The 26,506-nt window shown below is 41.0% G+C and overlaps 1 protein-coding gene across 1 annotated transcript in view; it reads left to right on the top strand.

The window, feature by feature from the left end:
* The window catches only part of trim37 (tripartite motif containing 37), an 81,025-nt gene that overhangs the window by 38,865 nt on the left and 15,654 nt on the right, over nt 1–26,506 (top strand). Inside the window, 8 exon segments of the mRNA XM_052035940.1 lie at nt 2,955–3,094; nt 4,205–4,284; nt 15,413–15,556; nt 15,559–15,600; nt 19,598–19,858; nt 22,293–22,394; nt 25,054–25,185; nt 25,800–25,986. Of these exon segments, the coding sequence (XP_051891900.1) occupies nt 2,955–3,094; nt 4,205–4,284; nt 15,413–15,556; nt 15,559–15,600; nt 19,598–19,858; nt 22,293–22,394; nt 25,054–25,185; nt 25,800–25,986 (1,088 nt within the window).

The raw sequence follows: 26,506 nt of genomic DNA, 5'->3' as shown, positions 1-26,506 counted from the left end.
AATGTCCAGGGGTACACAGTATATAGGAAGGATAGGCGGGTAGGCAGAGGGGGAGGTGTGGCCATGATGGTTAGTAGTGATATAAAATCGATAGAAAGGAAGGATATTGGGTCAGATGAGGTGGAATCCTTGTGGGTGGAGCTAAGGAATAGCAAGGGTAAAAGGACAATGGTAGCAGTCATTATATAGGCCCCCTAATAGCAGTCAGCAAGTGGACGATAAGTTGCAGTTTGAGATAGAAAAAGCATGCCAGAGTGACAATGTGAAGATAATTATGGGGGATTTTAACATGAAGGTGGACTGGGAAATCCAGAATGGCGGTAGTACTCAGGAGAGGGAGTTTGTGGAATGTCTTAAGGGACGTTTTTCTAGAGCAACTTGTTGAAGAGCCCACCAGGGGATCGGCTGTTTTGGATTGGGTGCTGTGTAATGAACCGGAGGTGATTAGGGAACTAAAGGTAAAGGAACCACTGGGAACCAGTGATCACAATATGATTGAGTTCAGTTTCAAGTTTGAGAAGGAGAAACTGGTAACTGGTGTATCGATATTTCAGTGGAACAAAGGAAATTACAATGGTATGAGAGAGGAGTTGGCCCTAATTGATTGGAAGAGTAAGCTGGCTGGAGGGACGGCAGAGGAGAAATGGAAGGAATTTCTACAGGAAATAAAGAAATTGCAGGATAGATATATTCCAAGAAAAAAGAAGGTTTTGAATGGAAAAAAGGCACAAATGTGGATAACGAGAGAGGTGAAGGCTAAAATAAAAGCAAAAGGGGCGGCATACAAAGAAGCAAAAATTAGTGGCAAAACAGGACTGGGAAGCTTTTAAAAACCTGCAGAGAGAAACTAAGAAGGTCATTAGGAAAGAAAAGAGGAATTATGAAAGGAAGTTGGCGGAAAGGATACTAAGTTTTTTTAAATACATAAGGTGTAAAAGAGAGACACGGGTTGATATAGGACCAATTGATAACGGTGCAGGAGCTATTATAATGGACGATAGAGAGATGGCAGAGGAATTGAATGAATATTTTGCATCAGTCTTCACCATGGAGGACATCAGCAATGTGCCGGTTAGTCAGGAGTCTCACGAAATGGAATTGAGTTCAGTTAAGATTACTAGGGAGAAGGTGCTAGGAAAACTAAATGGACTAAAGACTGAAGTCTCCCAGACCAGATGAGGTGCATCCCCGGGTTCTGAAGGAGGTGGCTTTAGAGATAGCGGAGGCATTGGCGATTATTTTCCAGAAATCGATAGATTCAGGCGTGGTTCTGGAGGACTGGAGGGTCGCAAATGTAGTTCTGTTGTATAAGAAAGGAGGGAGGCAGCATAAAGGAAATTACAGACCTATTAGTCTGACATCAGTGGTGGGAAAGTTATTGGAATCTATCCTCAAAGACGGGGTTATGGAATACCTAGAGGCGCAGGGCAGGATAGGTCCTAGCCAACATGGTTTTGTGAAGGGAAGATCCTGCCTGACCAACCTATTGGAGTTTTTTGAAGAAATCACAGGCAAGGTGGATAAGGGAGAGGCGGTAGATGTTGTGTATTTAGACTTTCAAAAGGCCTTTGATAAGGTGCCTCACAAGAGACTGATTAATAAGATGAGAGGTCATGGAATTACGGGTAGGATAACAGAATGGGTGGAGCATTGGCTGGTTGACAGGAAGCAAAGAGTGGAAATAAAAGGATCTCGTTCTGGTTGGTTACCGGTTACTAGTGGTGTGCCGCAGGGGTCGGTGTTGGGACCGCTCCTTTTTACCTTGTACATTAACGATTTGGACGATGGAATAAATGGTTTCGTGGCTAAGTTTGCGGATGACACCAAGATAGGGGGAGGAGTAGGGAGTATTGAAGAGATGGGAAGGTTGCAGAGGGACCTAGACAGTTTAGGAGAATGGGCAAAGAAATGGCAGATGAGATTCAATGTAGGGAAATGTGCAGTTGTACACTTTGGAAGCAGAAATAAGCGGGCAGATTATTATCTAGGAGGAGAGAAAATCCAAAGCACGGAAGTACAAAGGGACTTGGGGGTACTCGTGCAGGATACCTTAAAGGTTAACCACCAGGTCGGATCGGTGGTAAAGAAAGCGAATGCTATGTTGGCATTCATTTCGAGAGGTATAGTGTATAAAAGTAAGGAAGTGTTAATGAGGCTCTACGGGGCACTAGTGAGGCCTCATTTGGAATATTGTGCGCCGTTTTGGGCCCCACATCTTAGGAAGGATGTGTTGACGTTGGAGAGGGTTCAGAGGAGATTTACGAGGATGATTCCAGGAATGAAAGGGCTTAAGTATGAGGAACGTTTGTTGGCTCTTGGACTGTACTCACTGGAGTACAGAAGAATGAGAGGGGACCTCATAGCGACATTTAAAATATTGATAGGAAAGGACAGAGTAAATGTGGCTAGGCTGTTTCCCTTGGTGGGTGAGTCCAAGACCAGAGGGCACAATCTTAAAATTAGAGGGTACAGTTTCAAGACAGAGATGAGGAGAAATTTCTTTAGCCAGAGGGTGGTGAATTTGTGGAACTCCTTGCCACGTACAGCAGTGGAAGCCAGATCAGTGGGGGCGTTCAAGGAGGAGATAGATAGATATCTAAATAGTCAGGATATCAAGGGATATGGGGATAAGGCCGGTAATTGGGATTAGAATAGTTTTTTTTTCTTCTTCCCCCCCCCCCATTCCCCATTTCTCATTTCTATTTCCCTTTCCTTGGAGTAGACTCGATGGGCTGAATAGCCTGCTTCTGCTCCCTTGTGATCTTGTGACAGCTCATCTGAGAATTGTTTATATTTGCAGTACTTGTTCTGAAATGCCTTTAAGCTATTGGGTAAATAGTGAATATACTTGTTTGGGATGCTTCAAAATAGAAGCACAGTCCTTGCAGTTAATGAAGCATTAAGAATTAGTCTTGAGAAAAAGTGTCACAAGTGATACATTTCTGTTTATTTAGCATGATCTTTCTGATGGTGATTTGGACATAGAATTCCTCACAGTAGATGATGAATTGAACCAACTTGATGGCAGCAGCTCCTCTGCGAGTTCCTCGGCAACAAGTAATACTGAAGAAAATGACATTGATGAGGAAACTATGTAAGTATCATTACGCAATCTCCCATTAGTCTCTCGTTTATTGACAGCACGTATCTTCAGTTCTTATGTGATGGAACAATAATATTAATAAATGAACATTAGTGTGCTTTTGTTAGTTTAAATTTCTGATGATAAGGTGGAATATTGAATTGCTTTTAATTTTGATTGTAGAGCTCGTCTCTGTAGCAGGAGGGGTTCCTTTCCACGTGCTGCATAATTTGCATGTTTAGGTGCTTAGTGGGCCTGTATGGTCTTGGACTCCTTGTAAGTCCCTGTACTGGAGTGTATCAGATGACAACTGGGCTTTGTAACACTAATCTTAACCGATGCGGGTAGATATTACTTGTAGCAAATCTATGGAATTTGCCAAGGGATGTGGGAGGGGAAGAAGGCTAGGGTCTGTCTCAATGGGAAGCTACCTCTCAAGTTATGATACTGACACTTGCAGAAAAACTTCAGGTTGAGCATTGAGCTGCTTTCAGGAAAAGTTGTAACTTGGGGCTTTAGTTTACTTGTGTTTTCTGATGGGTGGGGGGGAGAAAAATATCAGTTCTTGCCTTTAATATCCAACAATACCAATGGAAAGATTTGGGCTTGTCTCTCAAATGAACTTTTGACTTGCAAGAATCTCCATGTGCAAGGTACCAAAAGGCTGCTAGGGCTCACAAATCTGTACCTAGCCTGAATCAATCACTTCATTGGCTTTGGGAAAAGTTTTCTTTTTCATTATTTACACAATCATAATTTGATAATCAACGCCCAACATTCCTGATCTTGTGCATACATGTATAGAGTTGTTTCTGACAAAACAAAGATGGGAGAGGTAAGTCTGTTCACATTATTGACTAGTTTCTTGGTAGAAACAGGTGGTCAGACAATAACTTAAGTCATGGGAGGAGCATTCCACTCATGAGTACTTTGACAAAGTTAATATTGTAACACCCAAATAGTGGACTGTCAGCTGCTTCTTGATGTAGATTTTACATGAACTACATATCGTCCTCCAGATCTTTGAGATATTGATCCCAGATGCATTGGTTTTTCCTGCTTTTTTAAGTCTGGGTGTTGCATGAATCTCTACTAAGAACTTCTCAACCTGTTGCATTTCAGGTCTGGAGAGAATGATGTTGAATACAGTAACAACATGGATTTGGAGGAAGGAGAGCTGGCAGATTCAGCAGGAGCTTCTGGTAATTCATTTTAAAATCTTTGGAGTGTTGTTGCAGGGTGATAGTGTTAGAATTATTTCCTTGCAAATGTTTCATCAATAGTGCATGGATCAGATCTAATCCCATCAGTAAATGAACTAAGTTAGCTTTTTTTCACTCATCGAAGAAAACAGCATGACACCTGGGCAGGACTGGGATCAACGTCCTAGGGGGATTGTTTGTTAGTGCTAGTGGGGAGGGTTTAAACTAATATGGCAGGGGGATGGCAATCCATGCAGAAAGACAGGGAAGCAATGCAGAGACCAGAGCAAAAGTTAGAAAAGAGAAGAGTAAGAGTGGGGTACAGAAAAGTCAAATGCAAAGGACACAAAGATTACTAGATCCTAAAAGAACAATGATTGTAAAGGCACTTTATCTGAATGCCTGTAGTATTTTAAACAAGGTCAGTGAACTTGTGGCACAAATCATTATAAAGGAATATACTTACTGACCATTACAGAAAAGTGGTTGCAGGGTGCAGATAATTGGGAATTAAATATCCAAGGGTATTGGGTAATATGGAAGGATGGGCAGGGAGGTAGGGTAGCACTCAAAGATGATATCGGAGCGATAGTGAGAGACTATATAAGATCTAAGGAGCAGAACGTTGAATCCATCTGGGTAGAGATTAGGAATAGTAAAAGGGGGGGGGGGGGGGGGGGGGGGGGGGTGTGTGAGATTCATGAGTGGGAGTTGACTATAGGCCACCAAATAATAACATTAAGGTGGCACAGACAATAAACCAAGAAATACCTGCTGTTCCATTCTTGTATGTGTCAGATATCGTGGGGTACTTTAACTTGCACATAGATTGGGCGAATCAAGTTGGTTGAGGCAGTCTTGAGGACTTCATAGAATGCACCTGTGATTACTTTATTGAACAGCATGTTACTTAGCCTACAAGGGGAAATGCTATCTTAGATCTGGTCTTGTGCAATGAGACAGGTAAAATTAATCTTGTAGTTTGGGATCCTCAGATTTAACTATTGCATCCTCCATTTGTATGAGAAATTCAATCATACTGTGATCACTCTTTCTGAGAGGATCCCTATATTATGCCTAAACAGGGGAGACTACAACAGGATGAGGGAGGAGTTGGCTAGCATAGAGTGGGAACATTGGGTTACATGGTGGGACACTTGACGAACAGTGGAAAACTGTTCAAAGATATTTTTCAGTGCTCAATAAAAGTATATTCATTTAAAGCAAGGACAGTACAGGTGGTGAGAGCCAGCCTTGGATAACTAGGGAAATAAAAGGCATCAAGCTAAAAGCTCATGCATACAAAGTCGCCAAGAGTAGTGGGAAACTGGAAGATTGGGAAAACCTTTTAAAAAGCAACAAAGAACCACTAAGCAAGTAATAAGGAAAGGGAAGATAGATTATGAAAGTAAACTAGCATAAAGTACAAAAATGGATAGTAGAAGTTTTTAGCATTTTATATAAAGTGGAAAAGGGTGGCTAAAGTGAATGTAGGCCCCTTGGAAGATGAGAAGGGGGAATTAATATTGGGTTATGTGGAAATGGCCGAGGCCTTGAATGACTATTTTGTGTCAGTCTTGCATGGTGGAGGACACATCTAAATTGCCAAAGAGAGATGTTATGGATGCGATGGGAGGTGAGGACCTTGATACGATCGCTATCACGAAAGAGGTAGGGGTGAGCAAACTAGTGGGCCTAAAGGTAGACAAGTCTCCTGGTCCTGATGGAATGCATCCCAGGTTGCTAAAAGAAATGGCGGAAGTCATTGTGGAGGCATTTGTGATAATTTATCAAAATTCACTGGGCAGGTCCTGGCGGATTGGAAGACGGCGAATGTCACGCCATTGTTTAAAGAGATGTAGGCAAAAGGCAGGTAACTAAACCAGTTAGCTTAATGTCTGTAATCGGGAAAAAGTTTGAAGCTATCATCGAAGGAAGAAATAGCAAGACATCAGAATAGAAGTGGTTCCATCAGGTAGACACAGCATGGATTCGGGAAAGGCAGGTCCTGTTTGACAAACTTACTGGAGTTATTTGAGGATATCATGAGTGCAGTGGATAGAGGGGAACAGGTGGATGTTGTATGCTTGGATTTCCAGAAGGTGTTCAATAAGGTACCACATAAGATTTGTCCATAAGATAAGGATGCATGGAGCTGGGGGTAATGTATTAGCATGGATAGAGGATTGGTTAACCAATAGAAAGCAGGGAGTTTAGATAAATAGGTGTTTCTCTGGTTGGCGATCAGTGCTGGGCCTGCAACTGTTCACTATGTACATTAATGATTTGGAAGGGGGGGGGGGGGGGGGGGGGGGTGGACAGAGTGTAACATATCCAAGTTTGCTGATGACGCTAAATTGAGTGGAAAAGCAAATTTGCGCAGAGGATGCGGAGAGTCTGCAGAGAGATATAGATAGGTTAGGTGAGTGGGCAAGGGTATGGCAGATGGAGTATAATGTTGGTAAATGTGAGGTCATCCACTTTGGAATGAAAAGTAGGAGATCAGATTATTTATTAAATGGTGAAGGATTGCAGCATGCTGTTGTGCAGAGGGACTTGGGAGTGCTTGTACATGAATCGCAAAAGGTTGGTTTGCAGGTGCAACAGGTTATCAAGTAGACAAATGGAAAGTTGCCCTTCATTGCTAGAGGGATTGAATTTAAGAGCAAGCAGATTATCCTTCAACCATACAGGGTACTGGTGATCACAAGATCACAAGACAAGGGAGCAGAAGCAGGCCATTCGGCCCATCGAGTCTACTCCAAGGAAAGGGAAATAGAAATGAGGAATAGGGGAAGAAGAAAAAAAAACTATTCTAATCCCAATTACCGGCCTTATCCCCATATCCCTTGATATCCTGACTATTTAGATATCTGTCTATCTCCTCCTTGAACACCCCCACTGATCTGGCCTCCACTGCTGTGCGTGGCAAGGAGTTCCACAATTTCACCACCCTCTGGGTAAAGAAATTTCTCCTCATCTCTGTCTTGAAACTGTACCCTCTAATTCTAAGATTGTGCCCTCTGGTCCTGGACTCGCCCACCAAGGGAAACAGCTGGAATACTGCGTGCAGTTCTGGTCTCCTTACTTGAGAAAAGATGTACTGGATTTGGAGGCAGTGCAGAGGAGGTTCACCAGGTTGATTCTGGAGATGAATGGGTTAGCCTATGAGGAGAGATTGAGTCGCCTGGGACTATACTCTCTGGAATTCAGAAGAATGATAGGTGATCTTACAGAAACATAAGATTATGAAAGGAATAGATAAGTTAGAGGCAGGGAAGTTGATTCCACCGGCAGGTGAGACTAGAACTTGGCGACATGGTGTCAAGATTCAGGGGAGTAGATTTAGGTCAGAGATGAGGAGGAACTGCTTTTCCCAGGGACTAGTGAATCTGTGGAATTCTCTACCCAGGGAAGCAGTGGAGGCTACCTCATTAAATATATTTAAGACACAGTTAAATAGATTCTTGCATAATAGGGGAATTGAGGGTTTTGGGGAAAAGCCAGGTAAGTGGAGCAGAATCCACAGCCAGATCAGCCATGATCTTATTGAATAGTGGAGCAGGCTCGACAGGCCAGATAGCTGCCTCCTGCTCCTATTTCTTATGTTCTTATTATCACTATTGAATATGCTTGGGTTAGATTTGAGGTTCACTGTGCAAAGGAACAGGAGTAGCGCATCTCTGCATTTGCTTCATGATTCAATTAGATTAAGGCTCACCTTGACTATCAACATTGGTTTTATACCTAAGAATAGCTTAATCTAACACAAAAATCGTTCATTGGTGGTTTGGAAAATTTTGTTTGGTTTTCTTCCTCTGACTTCCAGCCTCAGTTGCTATTTTGGGGAAGAGTTCTAGATTTCTGCCATCCTTTGTGGTTCCTGACATTCCAATTCCACTCCACCACTAGAGGAAATAATTTCCTTATCTGGACTATTACATTCTTTCAGTCATCATAAACACTTCAGTTGTGTCCGTCCTCCCCCCCACCCCCCCTTTCCAAGCTCAAAGAAATGCAAGCCCAGTCTATGCAACCTGTTCTTGCCATGTAACCCTTTAGTTTTGGCATTCATTCTACACTTATTCATAAACCTGCATTTAGATGCTTGAGGTTGGAAACAAGAGATTTGCATTGTGTTTTACATTTGTGAATAATTTCTCATCAATAATCCTCCCATTGATCTTTCAACCAAACTTCATTAAGGCTTCAAATATTTTGACCCTTTTGAAAACAGGAATACTGGAAACTATCAGTGGTTGTGATTGCATCTTACTGTTTTCCCATTAACAACTAGGGAAAACATAACCTGCTTATCAGAAGTGCTAAGCCTTTGTACAGTTTTTAATCACTGAGATGTGAATCTAAATGGAGACGTTTACAATTTTTTTTAAAGAACTGTTTACCTCTCAGAAAATGTGCTAAAAATATCACAGTAAATCAGCATTTAATAAAGAAAATTAGATCTGTAGTTTGAGAGGCCATTCATAAATCTATCATGTCAGGTAGTGATTTGACTGCTCTGTATATTGAGTATATTCAGTTCTTTGTACTTGAAGCATTTTAATTGCCCAGTAAGATTCATTTGAATGAGTAATTTTAATTAAATGTGAAACTCCCTTGCTTCCTTTCCCAACCACATCCAATTATGTGTGAGTCAGGCAAGTGATCTGCTTCATGCTGCAGTTTTAAGAGGATAACAGCTATCGGTATTTTCCCTATCCTTGAGGAAATGCCTCGCTTGACTTTCTTCACTTAGATTTCCTGTTGTCATGTGTTTTTATTTAAGAAATACCAGTGATGCAATTGTTTAATCTTGAAAAATAGCAATAATTGGCTCATTTTCAGGTTGGGATTTTGTGACTATTTTTATGTATTCTTTTTCTTCTGGAATCTGAGCATCACTGGCAAGCCACCATTTATTGTCCATCCCCAATTGCTCTTTTGAGAAGCGGTGGTGAGCAGTAGTCCTTCTGGTAAGGTGGAAGAGATCATGTTCCAGAATTTAGACCCAGTGACAATGAAGAACCAGTGACACATTTCCAAGTTGGGATGGTGTACTGCTGGGAGAGCTTTTGTGCATTGGTATTCCCATGTGTCTGCTGCCCTGGTCTTCCTTGGTGATTGAGGTTGCAGGTTTGGAAGGCACTGTTAGAGTAGCTGGGGTGAATAACTACAGTGTGTTTTGTAGATGGTTCATACTTTGGCCACTGTGCACAAAGGGTGGAGGAAATGAATATTTGGTATCCTTGAATAAACAGCCAATCAAGCAGGCTGCTTTGTCCTGTTGAGCTTCTTGCGAGTTGCTGGAGCTACACTCATCTAGGCCATTAGAGAGAATTCCATCATGCTTCTGAGTGACTCGCTGCAGGAGACCCAGTTTCTGATCTGCTCTTATATCCATAGTGGTTTAGAGTTCTGTAGGATTTAGTGCAGGAGCCCTAGTTGCAAAATCTATATCACAGATTTGCATAAAGGGATTAAATGCAACCTATCCAAAGACCGCTGATGAAACTGGGTAGTAGTTTGGGTTCTGAAGAGGAAGCAGAAGGTTTCAGGAGGAAGTATATTTATTAATCTTGAGGCAGAGGTTGCATTTGGAATACTATGTATGAATTTGGCCTTGCTACTTAAAGAAGGATATGCTTTCAATAGAGGGAGTGTAGTGAAGGTTCACCAGTTTAAATAAACCTGTCAGCACAGGAATCAATGAGGAGAGATTAAGCACACTGGACCTATGTGCTCGAGTTCAGAAGAATGAGAGCTGCCTCACTGAATGTACAGAATTTTTAAAGTGTTTAACATGATAAATGCAGGGATAATGTTTTCCCCTGGTTGCTGTGTTTGGAACTAGGGGAGATCGGTCATGCAGGATACAGATGAGAAATAGTTTTTTCTTCCCACTCAGAGGTTAGTGAATTCAAGAGAGTTGATAAGACTCAGTCATTTGAGTGTATTCAAGAAGGATATCTCTAGATATTTGGATATCTCTAGATATTTGGATATCAAAGGAATTGAATATGGGGATTGTGCAGGAAAGATCAGCCATTATCTCATTGAATTGTAGAGCAGATGAGAGGGCCCAAATAGCTTATTCCTGCTTTTTCTTGTATGAAATATTTGATGGCTATCTATTCAAGGATACCCAATAAGCAAGTACTGAAAGCTTTTCCTGGGAACTGGAGTAAGGTATTCCGTAACTTGAACTTATTTGAGCTGCAGCCATAGTATGAATATCAACTATCCACTTTTGAATGATATCCCTTGGTACCTTTAACTTTAAGAAGAAAAAGTTCTTGTCAATCTCCAGACTTAATTAAATTAACTTGGCATCGACATTGCTTTGGGACAAGTTCCAAAATTATGCTACTTCGGGAAAGATACTTCTCTGATTTCACTCCTGAATGTTCTAGCTTTAATTAAGATGGTGTACTTTTTCTGTGTTGGGAAATCCAAAATGCTTACTATGTCCAGTAACTATTATAAGCACCTTATTTGGACTTCTCCCAACCATCTTCTGTATGCAAGAGTATACAGGTTAGGTTTATGTAACCTGTCCTCTTAATTTCCATAAACCTGCAAACTACCACAGCTACCTCAACACCTCCTCCCACCTTGCCTCTTGTAAGAATGCCATCCTATTTTCTCAATTTCTCCATCTCTGGCATCTGCTCTCAAGATGAGGCCACCTGCTCTGGAGCTTCTGAAATCTGCTCCTACTTCTGGAAGTGTGGCATCTCCTCTGCTATAGTTGGAGCCCTCACACAGGTTTCCTCAACTTTCAGCAGGTCTACACTGATTTCCCCAATAGTCTTTTCTGTCCCTTTCTCCCCTCCAGCAGAATAGTAGAGAGTTCTCTCATCCTTGTCTTTCACTCCATCAACCTCTGTATCCAATGTATTTCTGTCAGTTCCGATGTGACCCCACCACCAACCATGTCTTGCCTTCTGCCTCCCTGCCCTTCTTTTAATCTTTCTCCCCTCCCCTCCCCCTCCCCCCCCCCCCCCCCCCCCCCCCCCCCCCCCCCCCCCCCCCCCCCCCCCCCCCCCCCCCCCCACCATCACTTTCTGCTTTCTACAGGGACTGCTCTTCTTGGAACTCCCTGGCACTTTCTCCTGTAACCGTAGATGTAATCTGTCCCTTTGCCACTTCCTCCTTCCCCCTACCCCCCCCCTCCCCCTTTCCAACCTGATATTCTGCATTTGGTGTTCACTACGCCATCTCTGTTTTATGAAACCAAGCGTACGCAAGGTGACTATTTTGCAGAGCACCTGTGTTCTGTCCAAACTGGCCATTTTGAACCTCTAGTTACATGGTGCTAACTGTTTTCCCACTCTCACAACAACCTGTCTGCCCTTTGCTTTCTCCATTGCTGCAGAGAGGGCGCATGTAAATTGGAAGAACATCTTGTTTTCCACTTGGATTGCTTACACCACAATGGTCTGAATTTTAAGTTTCTTCCTGTTTCAGGTAACCCACACCTCTGGTGCTTTCCTCCCAAACACACTTAGTTTTCTTTTCTCCCTGTCATTCATCTCTCCCATCCTCTTTTATTTTCTCCCCCACCCCCCTCAACTGGTTCCATCTGCCTATCATCTCCTCCCCATCTGTCACCTTCCAGCTTCTGTTGCACATCCTGTTGCATACTATGTTGTCAATCTTGCCGCCTTCCCCTCTCTCCTGGTGCAGGGTTTCGACCAAAGCCGCCTCAGATGCTGCTTCACCTGCTGACTTCTCCCAGTGTTCTGCCTTTGTTCTTCTGAACACAATTTGTACCTGTGTACTAGCTTTTATTGATTTCTATACATAAACATCCAGTTCTTTTACTGTTCATAGTGTTTCACCATGTGAAATATTTCAGTTAGTTCTTGGGTACATAATGGATGACCTTGATAATAGACTACATAGAATTTCACCTGCCATAGTTTAGCTCAATTATTTTGTCTATGTGAATCCATTTTGAAAGTGCTTGTGTATTTTTCTGCATCTACTAATTTAATACCTCTTACAAAATCCAGAATTGAACCTGGATCACTGGAGATGGAAGAGCTCTGGTACCTGCAGTGCCACTGTGCCATCCTTCTGCCATTTGGAGTAGGTTTTCCTCTATTACCAATTCCTATGGTAGGATTAACCTTCTGCAGTTTTCTATTAGCTCCTATCAAATGCTACCTTGAAGTCCATTTAGATAACCTCTTAGAAGTTCCCTAATTCATTAAGTAGTAATTCAAAAGTCCAGATAGATTGTTGTTTACAAATCAATATTCACTCCCTGGGCAACTGGTATTTGTCCAAGTGCAAAATCGTTCATCCTGCTGATAGTTTTCTGTAATGTTCCCACAACAGACCTCCTAAAAGTTCCCTCGGTATTTTGTAATTGCCTAGTTTCTCTCTCTCTCCTTTTCCTCTCCACTTCGTTTAGTCAAAGTCGTACAGCATGGAAATGGGCCCTTCAGCTGACTGTGTCCATGCCATCTATCGAATGCCTATCTTTTATAAATCCCATTTTCCAACACTTGGGCTATATCCCCCTATACCATGGTTTTTTTTTGTGCTCACCTTCATCCACCTGCGTCTGTCCCTTGGCTCGAACTGTCCACCCTCCACCTTTTCCTCTCTCCATCAATCACTTCTGGCTCCTTTCTCACCACTCCTCTTTATACTGGCTATCTCCCCTCTCCACTCTGTCCTAATGCAGGGCTTCAACCCAAAATGTTGACAAATCCTCTCCTCCCACAGGTGCTGCTCAATCTGGTGAGTTCCTCCAGTAGTTTGTTTGTGCTCCAGATTCTAGTATCTGCAGTCTCTTGTCTCCAGTGGTAGATGGAGCTAGCAATGTCAGCATACATGTTGATCATGATATGTTTTTCTTTTATTTTCTCTTATACATTTTGGCTTTCTCTAAATGCATCCATGGTATTTCTAGAATCGTTGCATGTGATGAAAGATTCCACCGCCTGGCGATTCTCTGGGTAGGAATGACTAATAGGGAATTATCAAGACCTATTTGTCACTATTGAATGTTTTCAGTTGTTAGTCATGGATTAGCTATGTACAGAAATGTATCTGTCCTCTCTCAATTATCAGATTATCTTTTGCTTCCTCTTTTCAGCTAGTTGACTTGTGTATTATTCTTGTAGATCTTTCTGTGCCTCTTCCAATTTCTCTGTATTTAATATTGAGATTGGAAGATTGCTTAGTACCCAGCACTAGCACTTTTTTGTTGGATGAATGCTGCTTACCTAGTGTCTTAGTCACCAAGTGACTGATTACTATGATCCTAGACTAAAGGGGGAACAAAAAAACTGCAGATGCTGGAAATTCTTGGCAGATCAGGCAGCATCTGTGAAGAGGGAAACAGAATTAATAGTTTGGGTCAGTGACCTTCAACTGGAATGCATATATTTCCTTATTAGATTTCCCTGTAGTTTGTCTCCAGAGATGCTACCTGACCTGCTAGGCATCTTTGGCATTTGCTGTTTGTATTGCAGTGAGCAAGATTAGTTCATGCTATGGAACTTGACACACTGGTCATGCAGAGGTGATAAATGATGGTGAGCCAGGGAGTCCAAAAGTAACTTAATGAGGACAAGTAACAATGAATGCATGTAAATTGGAAGTTTTTTTTATAAAAACAAATGCTTGCTTTCTCATTTGTGTGAAGGTGTGGTGGGTAAGGGGTATCTGTTTGAAATAGACCATTTTTACATTCTGTTGTGGTTTTGTTTTTGGGATCATTGTCTTTCTCAGGACTTTTATGTGCTGAGTATTCTCTGCAGCACTCAAGTTCGCTGTACTCTCTGCCCCTGAAAAATGAGTAGAGCTTCTATAGTAATTTTTCTGTTACGTTATTTCAGCTTTACTTAAATGTGATTTGGGTTAGCCTCACTAGCACCTTGTTTGGCATTCCATATTATCACATTCATTGTGTGAGCAAATTATTTTGACTCTTGACACTTCCAGTTTGATAAGCTTTTTCCTACCAATTTGTCAACTGGTGGAAATGATATTTATTTGTTTGCACTGAGTTTGTTTAAATTAATATTTATTTTAATGAGAGAAATAATACTGGTATAGTGGATTATCCTATTTCCAAATTTTCTATCAAAACTTTGTCTTTATTGGGTGCAATCCCTTCCTTCCCATTTGGAATCCTAATTTCTAAAGGCATTGTGCAGCTTCCAATGTGGAGAAATGTCCATGTGTAAATCAGAAAACTTGCATTTACCACTTCCCATTTGATTAACAAGTCCTGCTGATGAGACCGTTATGTGCATTTGAGGAATGAAGCTTACTTTTGGGTGCTGGAGCAGAATAAGCAAAACATTTTTTTTGTGATGTGTGGAGTTTTTTTAAAAATGTAGTGGCAGAGAGGCTTGATTTGAACTGGTGAAGATCAGGTAATGTAACTGTCAGAAGTAAAAGATAAGCCAGTATGGACCAGTACAGTCTACCAATAAGAAAGAAGCTGAAGCTATATTCACAGTGTGACGATACCAATAAGAAATTTAGGCAAACTATTATGGTCAGAAATTTAAGTTGCTTTCACCCCAACAATTGCCTACAAGTGCTGTAACTATTATTGCCATTAATTTTGGAATCTAAAGACGTTGGGAATCCTGAAATGGAAACAAATTGGTGGAAGTACAAGGTGAGTTTCAGTTTCTCTCAGGAAGGAAGGTTGAAGTTTGGAATAGAGATCTTTTGGAGAATTTTGCACCATTAGGGAAATGAGTCCTTGAAGGCAGAGATGACACAGTACAGGGAGGAAGAGGTATAATTGTTGAAATGCCCAATAAGTTTTTGTTTAAATTGTTTTTTTTTCTTGTTCCCTTAACAGCCATCACCACTACATTTTTTGGTCCATCCATGCTAGTGGTTATTAGTTTGAAGTAATGAGGCATCATGGATATAGTGAAACAAGAATTATAGTTTTGTGACTATCACATTGCTTGGAATTATCAACTTGAGTTTGTCCTATTTGTTATAAATTTAAATGCATTGAGGACTAATTTATGCCCTTTTTCTTTCAGAAGACCACATTGTTTCCTCCTGATTTTTTTTTTTGTTTGCTTCTGCTGATTTGAGTATTTTTGTCTTGGTTATAGTGTGTTTCTGTTCTCCACAGGAGGGATGAACAACCACAATAGGTCTTCAAGGAGGGTAATGGGCAGTCTGACATCCACAGCCAGCAGCAGCCTACTTGACATTGACCCTGTCATTCTCATACAGCTGTTGGACTTGAAGGACCGAAGTAGCATGGAAAATCTGTGGGTCTTCAGCCCCGTCCACCTGCTTCCCTCCTGCATTCAGCAGGTAGTTTAATCAGCCTGTAATTTGTACTATAGTATGTGAACATGATTGTTTGGACAACTTAGTAAGACCTCCTAAACTCGGAGCTGTAAATAAGTAATGAATCCAGCTGGAATTTGGATGGTATTTCTTTATAGTGTGGAATGAGAATATGGGGCTTACTGCCATGAGTAGATGAGAGAGTAAGTGCATTGTGGCAAAGATTGATAAGCTATTAACAAGAAAAAAAATAGGAATGTGCTGATGGCATTTGTGGAGGATGGATGGAAGGAGGCTCATGATGAGGTTAAATACCAAGTTGGAACAGTTGGGCTGAATGGCTTTTTATGCTTCCTATGTTCCTTCTTTGTTTGCTTCTTTCCTTGTTCTCTCATTGGGTGTCAGTGTTGTCTAGTATTTTGTGCCCTCGCCTCAATTTCCCTTGAAGAAATGGTGATGAGCCATTTACTTGTTGCTTCATTCCTTGTGGTGCAACTGCTCCTACAGTTGCTATTGGGCAAGAAGTTCCAGGATTTTGATCTACTGACGATGAAGGAATGGCATTGTATTCTCAAGTCTGGTCAACGTGTGACGTGGCAGAGAGCATGCATGTATTGGTTTTCCTATGGTTTGCTGCCCTCATCGTTTTTCTAGTAGAGACCATGGAATTGGAGGTGCTATCACAACTGCTTTTGCAAGTTGCTGCAATGCACCTCGTAGATGATCCATCCTGTCACCATGGTGTGCTGACATTGAAGAAAGGGAATGTTCAGCGTGGTGAAATGTGGGCTGTTTTTTCCTGCACGGGAGGGTTAAATGCTTAGGGAGTCATTTCAGCTGCATTCATCCAGACAGTAGAGAGTGTACCATGTGATACGCATGCTGCCACCCAGCAATAATGTCAAAGTGATTTTTTTTTTTGTTTGCAAAAAATTAGACTGCTCTGACCCAAATTTGATCTGACCTGTTTCTCTTTAAAGCCATCGTGATCTAAACCTGACGTGCATATCTGATCTCATCAAGATCAGATAGCAAGTTTCTTTCCACTATCCATAGAAACAGAAAACCTACAGCACAATTCAGGCCCTTCGGCCCACAAAGCTGTGCTGAACATGTCCCTACCTTAGAAATTACTAGGCTTACCCATAGCCCTGTATTTTTTTTCAGCTCCACGTACCAATCCAAAAGTCTCTTAAAAGACCCTATCGTATCCGCTTCCACCACCGTTGCCGGCAGCCCATCCACACACTCGCCACTCTGAGTAAAAAAAAACTTACCCCCGACATCTCCTCTATACCTACTCCCCAGCACCTTAAACCTATGTCCTCTTGTGGCAGCCATTTCAGCCCTGGGGAAAAGCCTCTGTCTATCTACCCAATCAATGCCTCTCATCATCTTAATACCTCTATCAGGTGCCCATCCTCCGTCGCTCCAAGGAGAAAAGGCCGAGTTCCCTCAACCTGCTTTTGTAAGGAATGCTCTACATTCCAGGCAGCATCCTTGTAAATCTCCTCTGCACCTCTCTATGGCTTGCAATATCCAGTGCTTGCAATCTTGATGTCAGTTGGAATGAATTAAGTTGTCTGAGGACTGCTTCTGTAATGAGAATTTTAGGAGGAGGCTGAGATGGATCATCCACTTGACATTGCTGTCTAAGTGGTTGCAAGCACTTTCCCTCTAGCAGTTGGGAGCTGAGCTCCATTACAGGGGATGAGAATGTTCATGGAGCCTCCTTGTCTCTTTTTGTTGTCCACCACCATGGCTGCTGTGGTGGACTGTAAACCATTGACTGTGGGTTTGCTTTGCCCTGTTTATAGCATGGTGTTAATGCTCTTTAGGATGCATATGACGTTGTGTTATAGCTTTACCTGGGTGGCAACACATTTTTAAATACACATGTTGGCTGTTCTGCATTCTTTCTATACTGTTCATTAACCTTTAGTTGCTTAGAGTTGTTGGTTACGGTAAAGTAACAGATGTTCTATGACTTGAATTTACAGATTTTAGTGAAATACAATTCTGCTATTACTGAAGACACAATCTCAAGGATGCCCAGTTTTGAGCTGCTGTTTGTTTTGAATATATTGAAATTTGTCATGGTGGTAGTGCCACAGAATCAGAATGTGCAGGAGGGTACCCTCTGCGGAGACTTTTGTTTCCATTCCTGTCCATCCCCTTCATGCCTGCTGCAAATCCTGTCTGGCAGTTGTCCTTCAAAGCTTGATGGTGGTGCTACTGAGCTACTTGGCAATGGATATTAAACTTCCCCATCCAGGATCCATTCTTTGTTCTTGATACCCTTGGTTCATCGTCTGTGAGTTCAGTGTGGAGGAGTGAAGCTGATGAAATGGCCCTTGTTTGATCTATTGCCATGAGGTTTCATGGAAGTCAACACCAAGGATCTTGCCTTTACCATTATACTGCCACTTTAGTTGCAGTGAGAGATGGTGCATACCCAGGAATTTATAAATAGGCCTGTACTTTAAGTTCATTGCAATTTTCAGTAACTCCACAACTTGGTCCTTGGACCTTCAAGTGACACCATCTGTTATTTGGAGCTTTCTCTCAATCTTCTGGGGAGGGGGGTGGGGGGAAGAACCTTTAATTTTCAACATTTTTTTAAAGAAGCAATTAAAGTATTTGGGATTAAATCAGATGTTCAACTGGTAAACTATTGTAGTAATCAAAATGATGATTTTGATGATAATGGGGTCACTTTTTCCAGGGTAACTCCCCAGTTATTTAAATGCTCATGAGTTTTGAAAGGCAAGTAACTACTCACTGTTTTGTTTTGCCTCATTAGGAAGAGAGACTTGCATTTATGCAGTGTCTTTCAATACTTCTGGGTGTCCCAAAGTGCTTTACAGCCAGTGAAGCACTTTAAAAGTGTAGTCACTGTTGTAATTATATGAAAAGCGTCATTAGTGCAGTATAAATTTGCTGCAGTGCTCTTGATGATTAGTAACATTCAGGTTGTTCTCTCATTACTTTAATTTCTATGCTTTCTCCTTGGGAGAGATTGCGTGGCAGATTGCTTTATGGAATGGAAGAAGGCCGATTAGTACTTGATTCTTCTCTTCTGCACCAATGCCTCCCTCCCTCCCCAAATTTGGATATAGCAAATTATCTGTGCTTAATTGAGGTCCCCTGCTGAGTGGTGTAAGGTTCCTTCATGTGCGGGGGCATTCCTATGGCTATCCTTTCATCTGTGGCACAAGGCTACAATGAGCTGATGATGAAAGTGAGTGCAGCTGAAGAGTCTTAATATTTTTTCCTATCTAAATCCTATGCTAGATATATTTACATAAGACTTAGGAACAAGATGAATGTTTTTCTCTATGGGTCTATGCTGGTTTTATCCTCCATATTCATATCTTCCATCTTACAACATCTAAACCAATCAACATGTTTTCTATTCATTTCACCCATAGCTGCTCAGCTAATTTTCATTTAAATGCATTTATTCTCTTTGACTCCAGTTCATGGTCTAGCAAGTACCACATAATAACTACTTCCCAGAATTCTGCAGTGGGTTTACTGATAACTTTCTTGTACTTCTGGCTCCTAATTTTTTTGGACTTGCTCACAAATAAAATAACTGTAAATTAATGCTGCCCAATCCATTCAGAAACTCTCCAGCTTTATTTTCTACAGAAATGTGTGTTACATGGATATCCTAAGTGTTATGTACCCATCCCCAGGAAAATTTGACCTGACTATCTGAGCCAGCAATGTGAGGCTGTGATCAGAGATTTGTCTGTCACATTCCGCCAAAGGACTTTTTATAATAACTCCTGAGTTAGTGCTACATTGAACGTTAAGGTCCTAGGTTAAACCTTACTTTGTGCTGAATGAGAAAAATTCTGAAAGACTTTGGAAAGACTACAGCTAGTCTTGGCTCCCTTGAACAAGGGTATGAAAACTGGCAATCTGAAGCTTTTAAGGGGTGAGGCTTTAATGGATGTCTACATAGATATGCATGTAAAGGAGAGATTTAAAACAAAATTCTTTCTGTAAATAGCTCAGTGTCGTAAAGATCGTGACCAGCGGAGACAAATGTCAGTGCGTCGTTCACCTCCTGATTCCGGAGTTCTGAAGAGGTTGAAGGCCCAGATGGCTGAAGTCAGGAGCAAAATGTATGAAGTGAAAAGCCAGATGTCAGAAGTGAAAAATAATACAGTGCCATGTGCTGATTTCGGATCAAACTGCATTCTCTCATGCAGGAGAGCAGGGACCATTGGTGGACCCTGTGGAATTGACAGCATCCGGAGACATGAAGCAGGCTGGACCTCTTTTCTAATTACATAACTTTTGGTGAGTGAACGAAGATTACATTCACTGTGGTCTTTCAACCATGTCAGATCACAACAGAAAATGTATAATGATGGTAGTATGTGTTGATAATTTCTCTTTACTAAAAGAGAAAATGTTTAAAATTAACAGCCACATCACTTAAGTTAATGCTCTGTTTTGAGGTACTATTTTAAAAAGGTCCAGAATATCGATACACTTTAAAAGTTCATTTGGTCACACAAATGTACAGCATTACCTCACTAATTCCCAGTTTTGAGTGCTTGTGTGTGTCTCCTCTATCACCCTGCTTGGGGTCCTGTTCACTTGTTTTTACTGCAAGCCAGTGTTATTAACTAATTGCAAATGAAGACAAATCTTGGTAGAAATATAGAAGGAACTTGTACACAATTATCATTTTTAACTTGGCCAGTTCCTCAGTTTCAAGAATGGCTTGCTTCCTCTTGGGTTTCGTAGGTTCTGAGGTGGCCGAAGAAACCAATATGTGGCAGAATGTGCCCAACAGAGGGCAATGGGTAGTTTGTGAGGTGGAGCATTCATACTCCCATTTTATGCAGGGCTTCTGTGTGCTCCCAGTACATGGGCTTGAGGTTCTCAATGCTATTCTGTATGCTCATTCTCCACTTTGAGCATTTGTGGGCCAGGGATTCCCAGGAGTCATTGAGCACGTTGCACTTCTTCAAGAAGGCTTTGAGAATATCCTTGAATTCTTTCCATGACACAACTCTGAATAGTGTCTGTTTTGGGAGTCTGGTGTCAGGCACATGAATGACATGATCTGCCCACTGGAGTTGATTGAAGCCCCAATTACATTCAATGCTCAGAATGTTGATCTAGGATCATAGCTTGATTATCCATTCACTTAATTTGGAAGATTTTGCAGGTGTTGGAATTCTACCAGTTTCTTCAGATGCTTGTTGTTGGCAGTTCAAATCTCAAAAACATAGGACAGGGATCAGTTGCTGCACAGTAGGCCATGAGTTTAAGATCTTGATCTTTGAATATTTCATTTCAATCAAGAAACATCACTGCTAGTGCATTGAAGTTTGTGACAAATCGCATCATTGATTTCTGCCTCTGCCAAGTGGTGGTACTTGATATGGAAAGTATCCACATTTTCCAATCATGAACCTTCATTGTCAGAAGGCAGCGTGGTGCAGTGGGGGTAGGTTAGTAGAGTCCTGTGTATTGTGGATCCAGAGTATGATGCCCATCTTTTCTGAACATGTCAGCGTTAGCTTGGAGCTTGCCTTCTGAGTGCATGCAAATGCATTGTCTGCATGCTGCAACTTGCTACTGAGGTTTAGTTCTGAAGTGTAGTCTGCGTACTTTGAATAGTTGCCTAAAGGCTCCATTCCTGTGGGAAGTTTACTTGAGGTGAAACAAACATTGCCATGAGAAAGGTCAAGAAAAGTATTGGGGTAATGTCTTTTGATGCTGGTCTTCATTCTGTCTCTGTAGATCTATTAGTTAGGGTCATGGCTTGAATACCATCTTGAAGCAAAGTAAAATGATGCTGAACTTTAGAGGTCATCAGGATTTGCAAGGGTGTTCCATGGCCCCTCCAGATTGATGGAGACAAGGCTTTGGTGAGGTTGAAAAATGCCCTTTTTATAGAGATTGGTGCTGCTTCCTGCATTTTTCTTAGTTATCACACAGTGCAGATTATCCACTATGAATTCTGATATATGGAATCCACACTGCATGTTGGGGAGCAGCTCCTACCACTGGAAGGAGTTGGTTGAGCAGAATCCTGGCTATGACATTCTCTGCAGCAGAAGAAAACAAACAGTTCTATACCACAGTTGGATTCTTGAAGATGGTCATCTTTGCAGAACCAATACTGTCATCTGTGCAAAGGTCCTAGCCAAGGAGAACTTTGACTTGGTCTGCACCCTAGAGGGGGAGACTCATCCTTTTGGGAGAATTCACCAGGTTGGGAAGGGGAACAATCCTCTGGCAAGGTGTGACGAGGAATAAGGAGCAGGAAAAGCTAACTCCAAAGGGGTCTATCTCCTAGCAAAATACTTGGAGCAGGATCTTGTCATACATAACAAGTACCTGTTTCATCAGAAGGGCAAGCTCAAGACCTAGTGTTAACCCCTGTCTAAGTGCTGGCACATGTTAAGCTGTGTCATCTGAGACAGGGACCACAAAGATGTCTGCAATACCCACACCATGACAGGTACTGATGACTGCTGGACTGCCTATTGTCTTAAATCAGACTATTGACTTTTCTTAAAATACCAGTGTCGACAGAACTGCTCAGATGATATTCAAAAATCTAAAAGTCTGTACAAAGATAACTTTCGATAGCATTTTACTGGAAATTTCTTATCTCCTAGCCCACAAGAATTTGGGATTGGTCACAGGTTATGGAGTACCCTAAAGTCTCCTATAAATGGCAACTGTGAAAGGCTGCTTGCCTCCTCTGCTGGAAAGGACTAGGACTGTTTTGATGAGAATTGCTAAGAGTAGGAAAGAAATGACTCTACAGGCATCTAAAGGTAAAGGACAAGTAGAAAATCCATGACATAAAGAATGTAAAATGTCACAATTATAACATAACAACCAATCACAGCATGAAAATGGGGCAAAAGTAGTTAGAGTATGACAGAAGTTTGGAGGTATAAAATTGGTGTAGAAATTATTATCTGTCATTGTCATTTCTCATCCCCAGTGGTCATCTGTGATTGGTGGAGATCTCAGATTTAACTAGTAAAAGTGATGATTAAATGTATGAAAACTGGATTTCTGAGATTCTTCTAAAATCAAAGTTGCTTTGGTTTGGTTGTGGCCAGAGTGCAGCTGATTCGATTCTCATTTTATGACTGATCCTGGCTTGCAACCACTGGTATAAACACCATGCTGACTTGATCATTTGTCTCCTATTTGGGTAGATGGCTTGGAAAGCTGCTTGTGTAACTTTTTAGTGAGAGATCATGTGTTGTGCAGTGCTATGCTGTGTAAACAGCTTTGAAGCTTTATTTAAAATGTATAAAGTTTTTGAAGTTGTGTTGAGTATGATGTCTGCAGTCATAATCAGGCAGTGTCCAGCAGTTTCTTTAACTATTTCTTGTGTGGAAGCATCATCAGGGTAGCACACATTCAGATGTCCAGTTCAGTAAAGAAAGCTAAAGTCTTGGTTAAGTACAATCTTCATCCAAATGTTCTTTGAGCCAATTAGTTCAAATTCAAGGTGAACCATGATTTCTTTGACACAAGCAAATTATATTTTGGCGAATGATTAATGGAATCCCAAACACCTTGCTGGGTTTCCTGGCTATTGGATGTCCATGGTAGTAATTTCGGATTTGGGCATTGTGAGCTTGTTTTGCAGCTCAAACCTAATATTGGTGAAGAATTATCTCTACAAGTGTTAACTTTCCTTGTTGTAGACTGTCCTGAAGTGCTGTGTGTTACAAGAAATTCTGTTCTTATTTATGCATTTGGTGTGCCTTTCACTACACTAAGGTGTAGATTATGAAATCCTTGACCAATGTTGTGTTACACAATCCAATTCTGATCAAATTAACAATTAAGAAAACAATCCTTGAGCAAATAACAGCAAAATACTGTAACATACCATAGCAGATCCATTGAGCTGTGCAAAGAGCCAAGGGTTGACCTTTCAAGTCCAGAATCTGCCCAAGATCTTGGGTTAGAACTTCCAGTTTAAACCGGTTGTCTTTTTTTATATAATTAGGTGTACTTTGAGCTTCTAGTATTTGTTTTTCCTTGATTGCCCTTACTGCATCTTTAGTTGGATTAGTTGACCCAAATGAGGAGAAGACAGTGGCAGGTGCAACCCATTAATATTTTCCACACATTTCTCCACAACTACTTTCTTCCCAATGGTGACCAGGGTTGTGACTATGAAATTTATGCTCATTGGCAAAATCTTGTAGCTAGGTTGAGATGATGACCATTAATTTCACTAAATTGTTCTTTCTTGGCTTGATATGCTAACAAAACTACTATAGAAACCTAATCACAATCCCTTTAGAAATTACATGATGCTGCTTCTGGTGTACACAGAACCATATAGTGTTTCCAATTTATCTTAGTAGTGTGTGACAGATCTGAAAGTCTTTACGCTTAAGTTTATACTTTTCCTGTTCTGATAGGCCTAATTTATAGGAAACCTCTTTTACCTTGCCCAAGTAACTTTCCTAAATGTGAGTGACGTCAGTGTGTTAATAGGTTACTTTTAATGTGGAGACGTGGTATCCAGGTGTGACTCTTGAGCAACAGTGATAGTGATCCAAAACAGGAATTGTCATTTTCTCTTATCTTTCCCAAGTAGAATGCTAGAGGCAATTGTAGTGCCCCAGCTGGTGCACACCTGGGCACAGCTAATGGGACAGGTCTGGAATCGAACCTGTCACCACCTGGTACATGACTTATTACTGCATCTTCAGCACCCTTGCCCAAAAGCTCATGAGGAAATGATTGCACCTGTTTAAAAGTCAAAATGAATTCTATTATCACATTGCTGTTCAAACTGGGAAAACAGACTTAATAAAGCTCTTTGAATTGAATGCCAGGCTTGAGACTTTGTACAAAAAAAATAGCTTTTGCATACAGCAAGCAGACAAAAATACTCTATGAACATAAAAGCTCCAGACACTAAATGTTCAAGTGCTGGAATTTAGTGCTTAGTGATCAGATTGCAGTTACCTGGGAAACAGGACTGACCTGCTTCAGAGTACATTCTGGTGAAAAGTCAGTTTGTTCCTTCTGACATCAAAACAGTAAATGTACTATGAGCATTGATTTGATTTGCTGAGCACTTCAGGAAAGCCTTGTGCAAAGGATGTTCAAAAATAGAGAGAATACTTGAGTGAATTGGGTGCACATTTTGTGGGGAGAATCCATAAGTTTAGATACTGGGGAAATTTGATGTTGATAAATGAGCATATCAGTGTTTGTAAGGAGAAGAGACTCTTTTGGTCTTGGATTCTCATGATGTTTCTTTCATTTTAGATTCCCAGCATATTTTTAATCTGAGAAAAATTGACTTGTTAAATTGCAATCCTACTTTTTAAACTTCAAACGGTTTCTGACCTAATTTTAGAGGAGTTAGGATTTGTATGTAATGGCTTGTGGTTAAGCTGACATAAACATAGATTATTAACTAGTGTCTCATTTCCAATTGTCTGTCAGCATCCAGCAAGAAATCTGCATCTCCGAAGCAAAATCGCTCGGGCCCAGGGAACTCTCTTTCTCTCCGCGAAGCACTGGATTGTGGGGATAAGGATCTCCACTGCCAAGAGAACTGTCCATCCATCGCAGGAGGTAACTTTTGTCATGTTTTGTTCCTCTGCTTTATTTTGATACTTAATAAGATGGTAACTGGTACTTGGTCTGGTTGCAGAATGAGGAAAGATGAGAAACTATCCTTGCAATTATTACAGCAAATAATTCGGCATGCACCATATTCTGTTAATTTCTGCATTAAACAGCATGATTTTTTTCCTTGAACTGCAAATTTGGGTCAGAAATACTGGATGTGATCTTAAAAACTGAGTGACTTGTCACAACATGTGAAGTGGCTGTCCTAATTTCTAACTTTATTCCAAGGTCACACATGTTCAGCTGTATACAGCTATAATCTGACAGTAACTTAATGTTCCATGTTCACTCCTGGCTATTCCTGCTCTCCCTTTTGGAACCATCTGATGAAGTATGTGTATACATCTTCAACATCTGATGTAATGACCTTTTTTTATTTCCAAAAATATGAGCATTACATGAAGATTAACGAGATATAATCAACAAAATTTAACCATGAACACTTGTATCAATCTTAGTACAAGCAAGAAAGTCTTGGAGATATATCCAGAGAGGTTATTGGAGAAAATTGAGATTTTCTTTTATGGAGGGGAAAATTGATTATAATTTATTTCTAGGATCAACAAAATCCAACAATAGGCAAGGATCCCCACATTCTATAAACAAATCCAATGATTCAGAGATGCCATCAATCTGCAAGGCTGACGACAGGCCTTCTACCGTTGCTGCTTCTGAAATATTTGGCACCTCTGCACTGAATGGATTGACCTCGCTGGAGAAGTCACGGAAAATTGTCACACTAGGGTGAGATGTGTATTTACACCCTTCTCCCTCTATGCTGCCTTGTTTTTTTTAAAAAAAAAAGCAATAAATGATTTTTTTGTTTACTAATTCCACCTTAAGGGAGGTATTTTTAATCATTTACCTCAAGCTTCAAACTTTTGTACATGATACAGTGACTAAATCAGTGTCTCTTTCCAACAGGACTGGAACTAATGCAGTTATCCTTTAGGACATGACATGATTTGAATTTGTTTTACTGTTTATCATGTCTGAGTGAGTTATTTTTGAAGTGTAGCCTGTTCTCTTGACAAACAGTTGTAAATTTATCTGCAAATGATCCCAGAAGTAGCTAATGAACAGAATTTTCTAATGGTGGTAATTAAAGGGGAAATAGTAGGAGAACTCCTAACTTGTCAAGTACTGCTTGATCTTTAATATTTCACTCGAGTTATCGTGTTGGGTTTAATACTACTTCAAAAGTGAGATCTCTGCCAATGTTGGTTTACTCACTCAAATCCTGGCTTGGGGCTTGAATTTGGTA

The sequence above is a fragment of the Pristis pectinata genome, chromosome 21, assembly GCF_009764475.1.
Source record: "Pristis pectinata isolate sPriPec2 chromosome 21, sPriPec2.1.pri, whole genome shotgun sequence".
Lineage (NCBI taxonomy): Eukaryota > Metazoa > Chordata > Chondrichthyes > Rhinopristiformes > Pristidae > Pristis > Pristis pectinata.
Note: the sequence above shows the minus strand (reverse complement) of the source record. Positions and strands in the feature narration are given on the sequence as shown.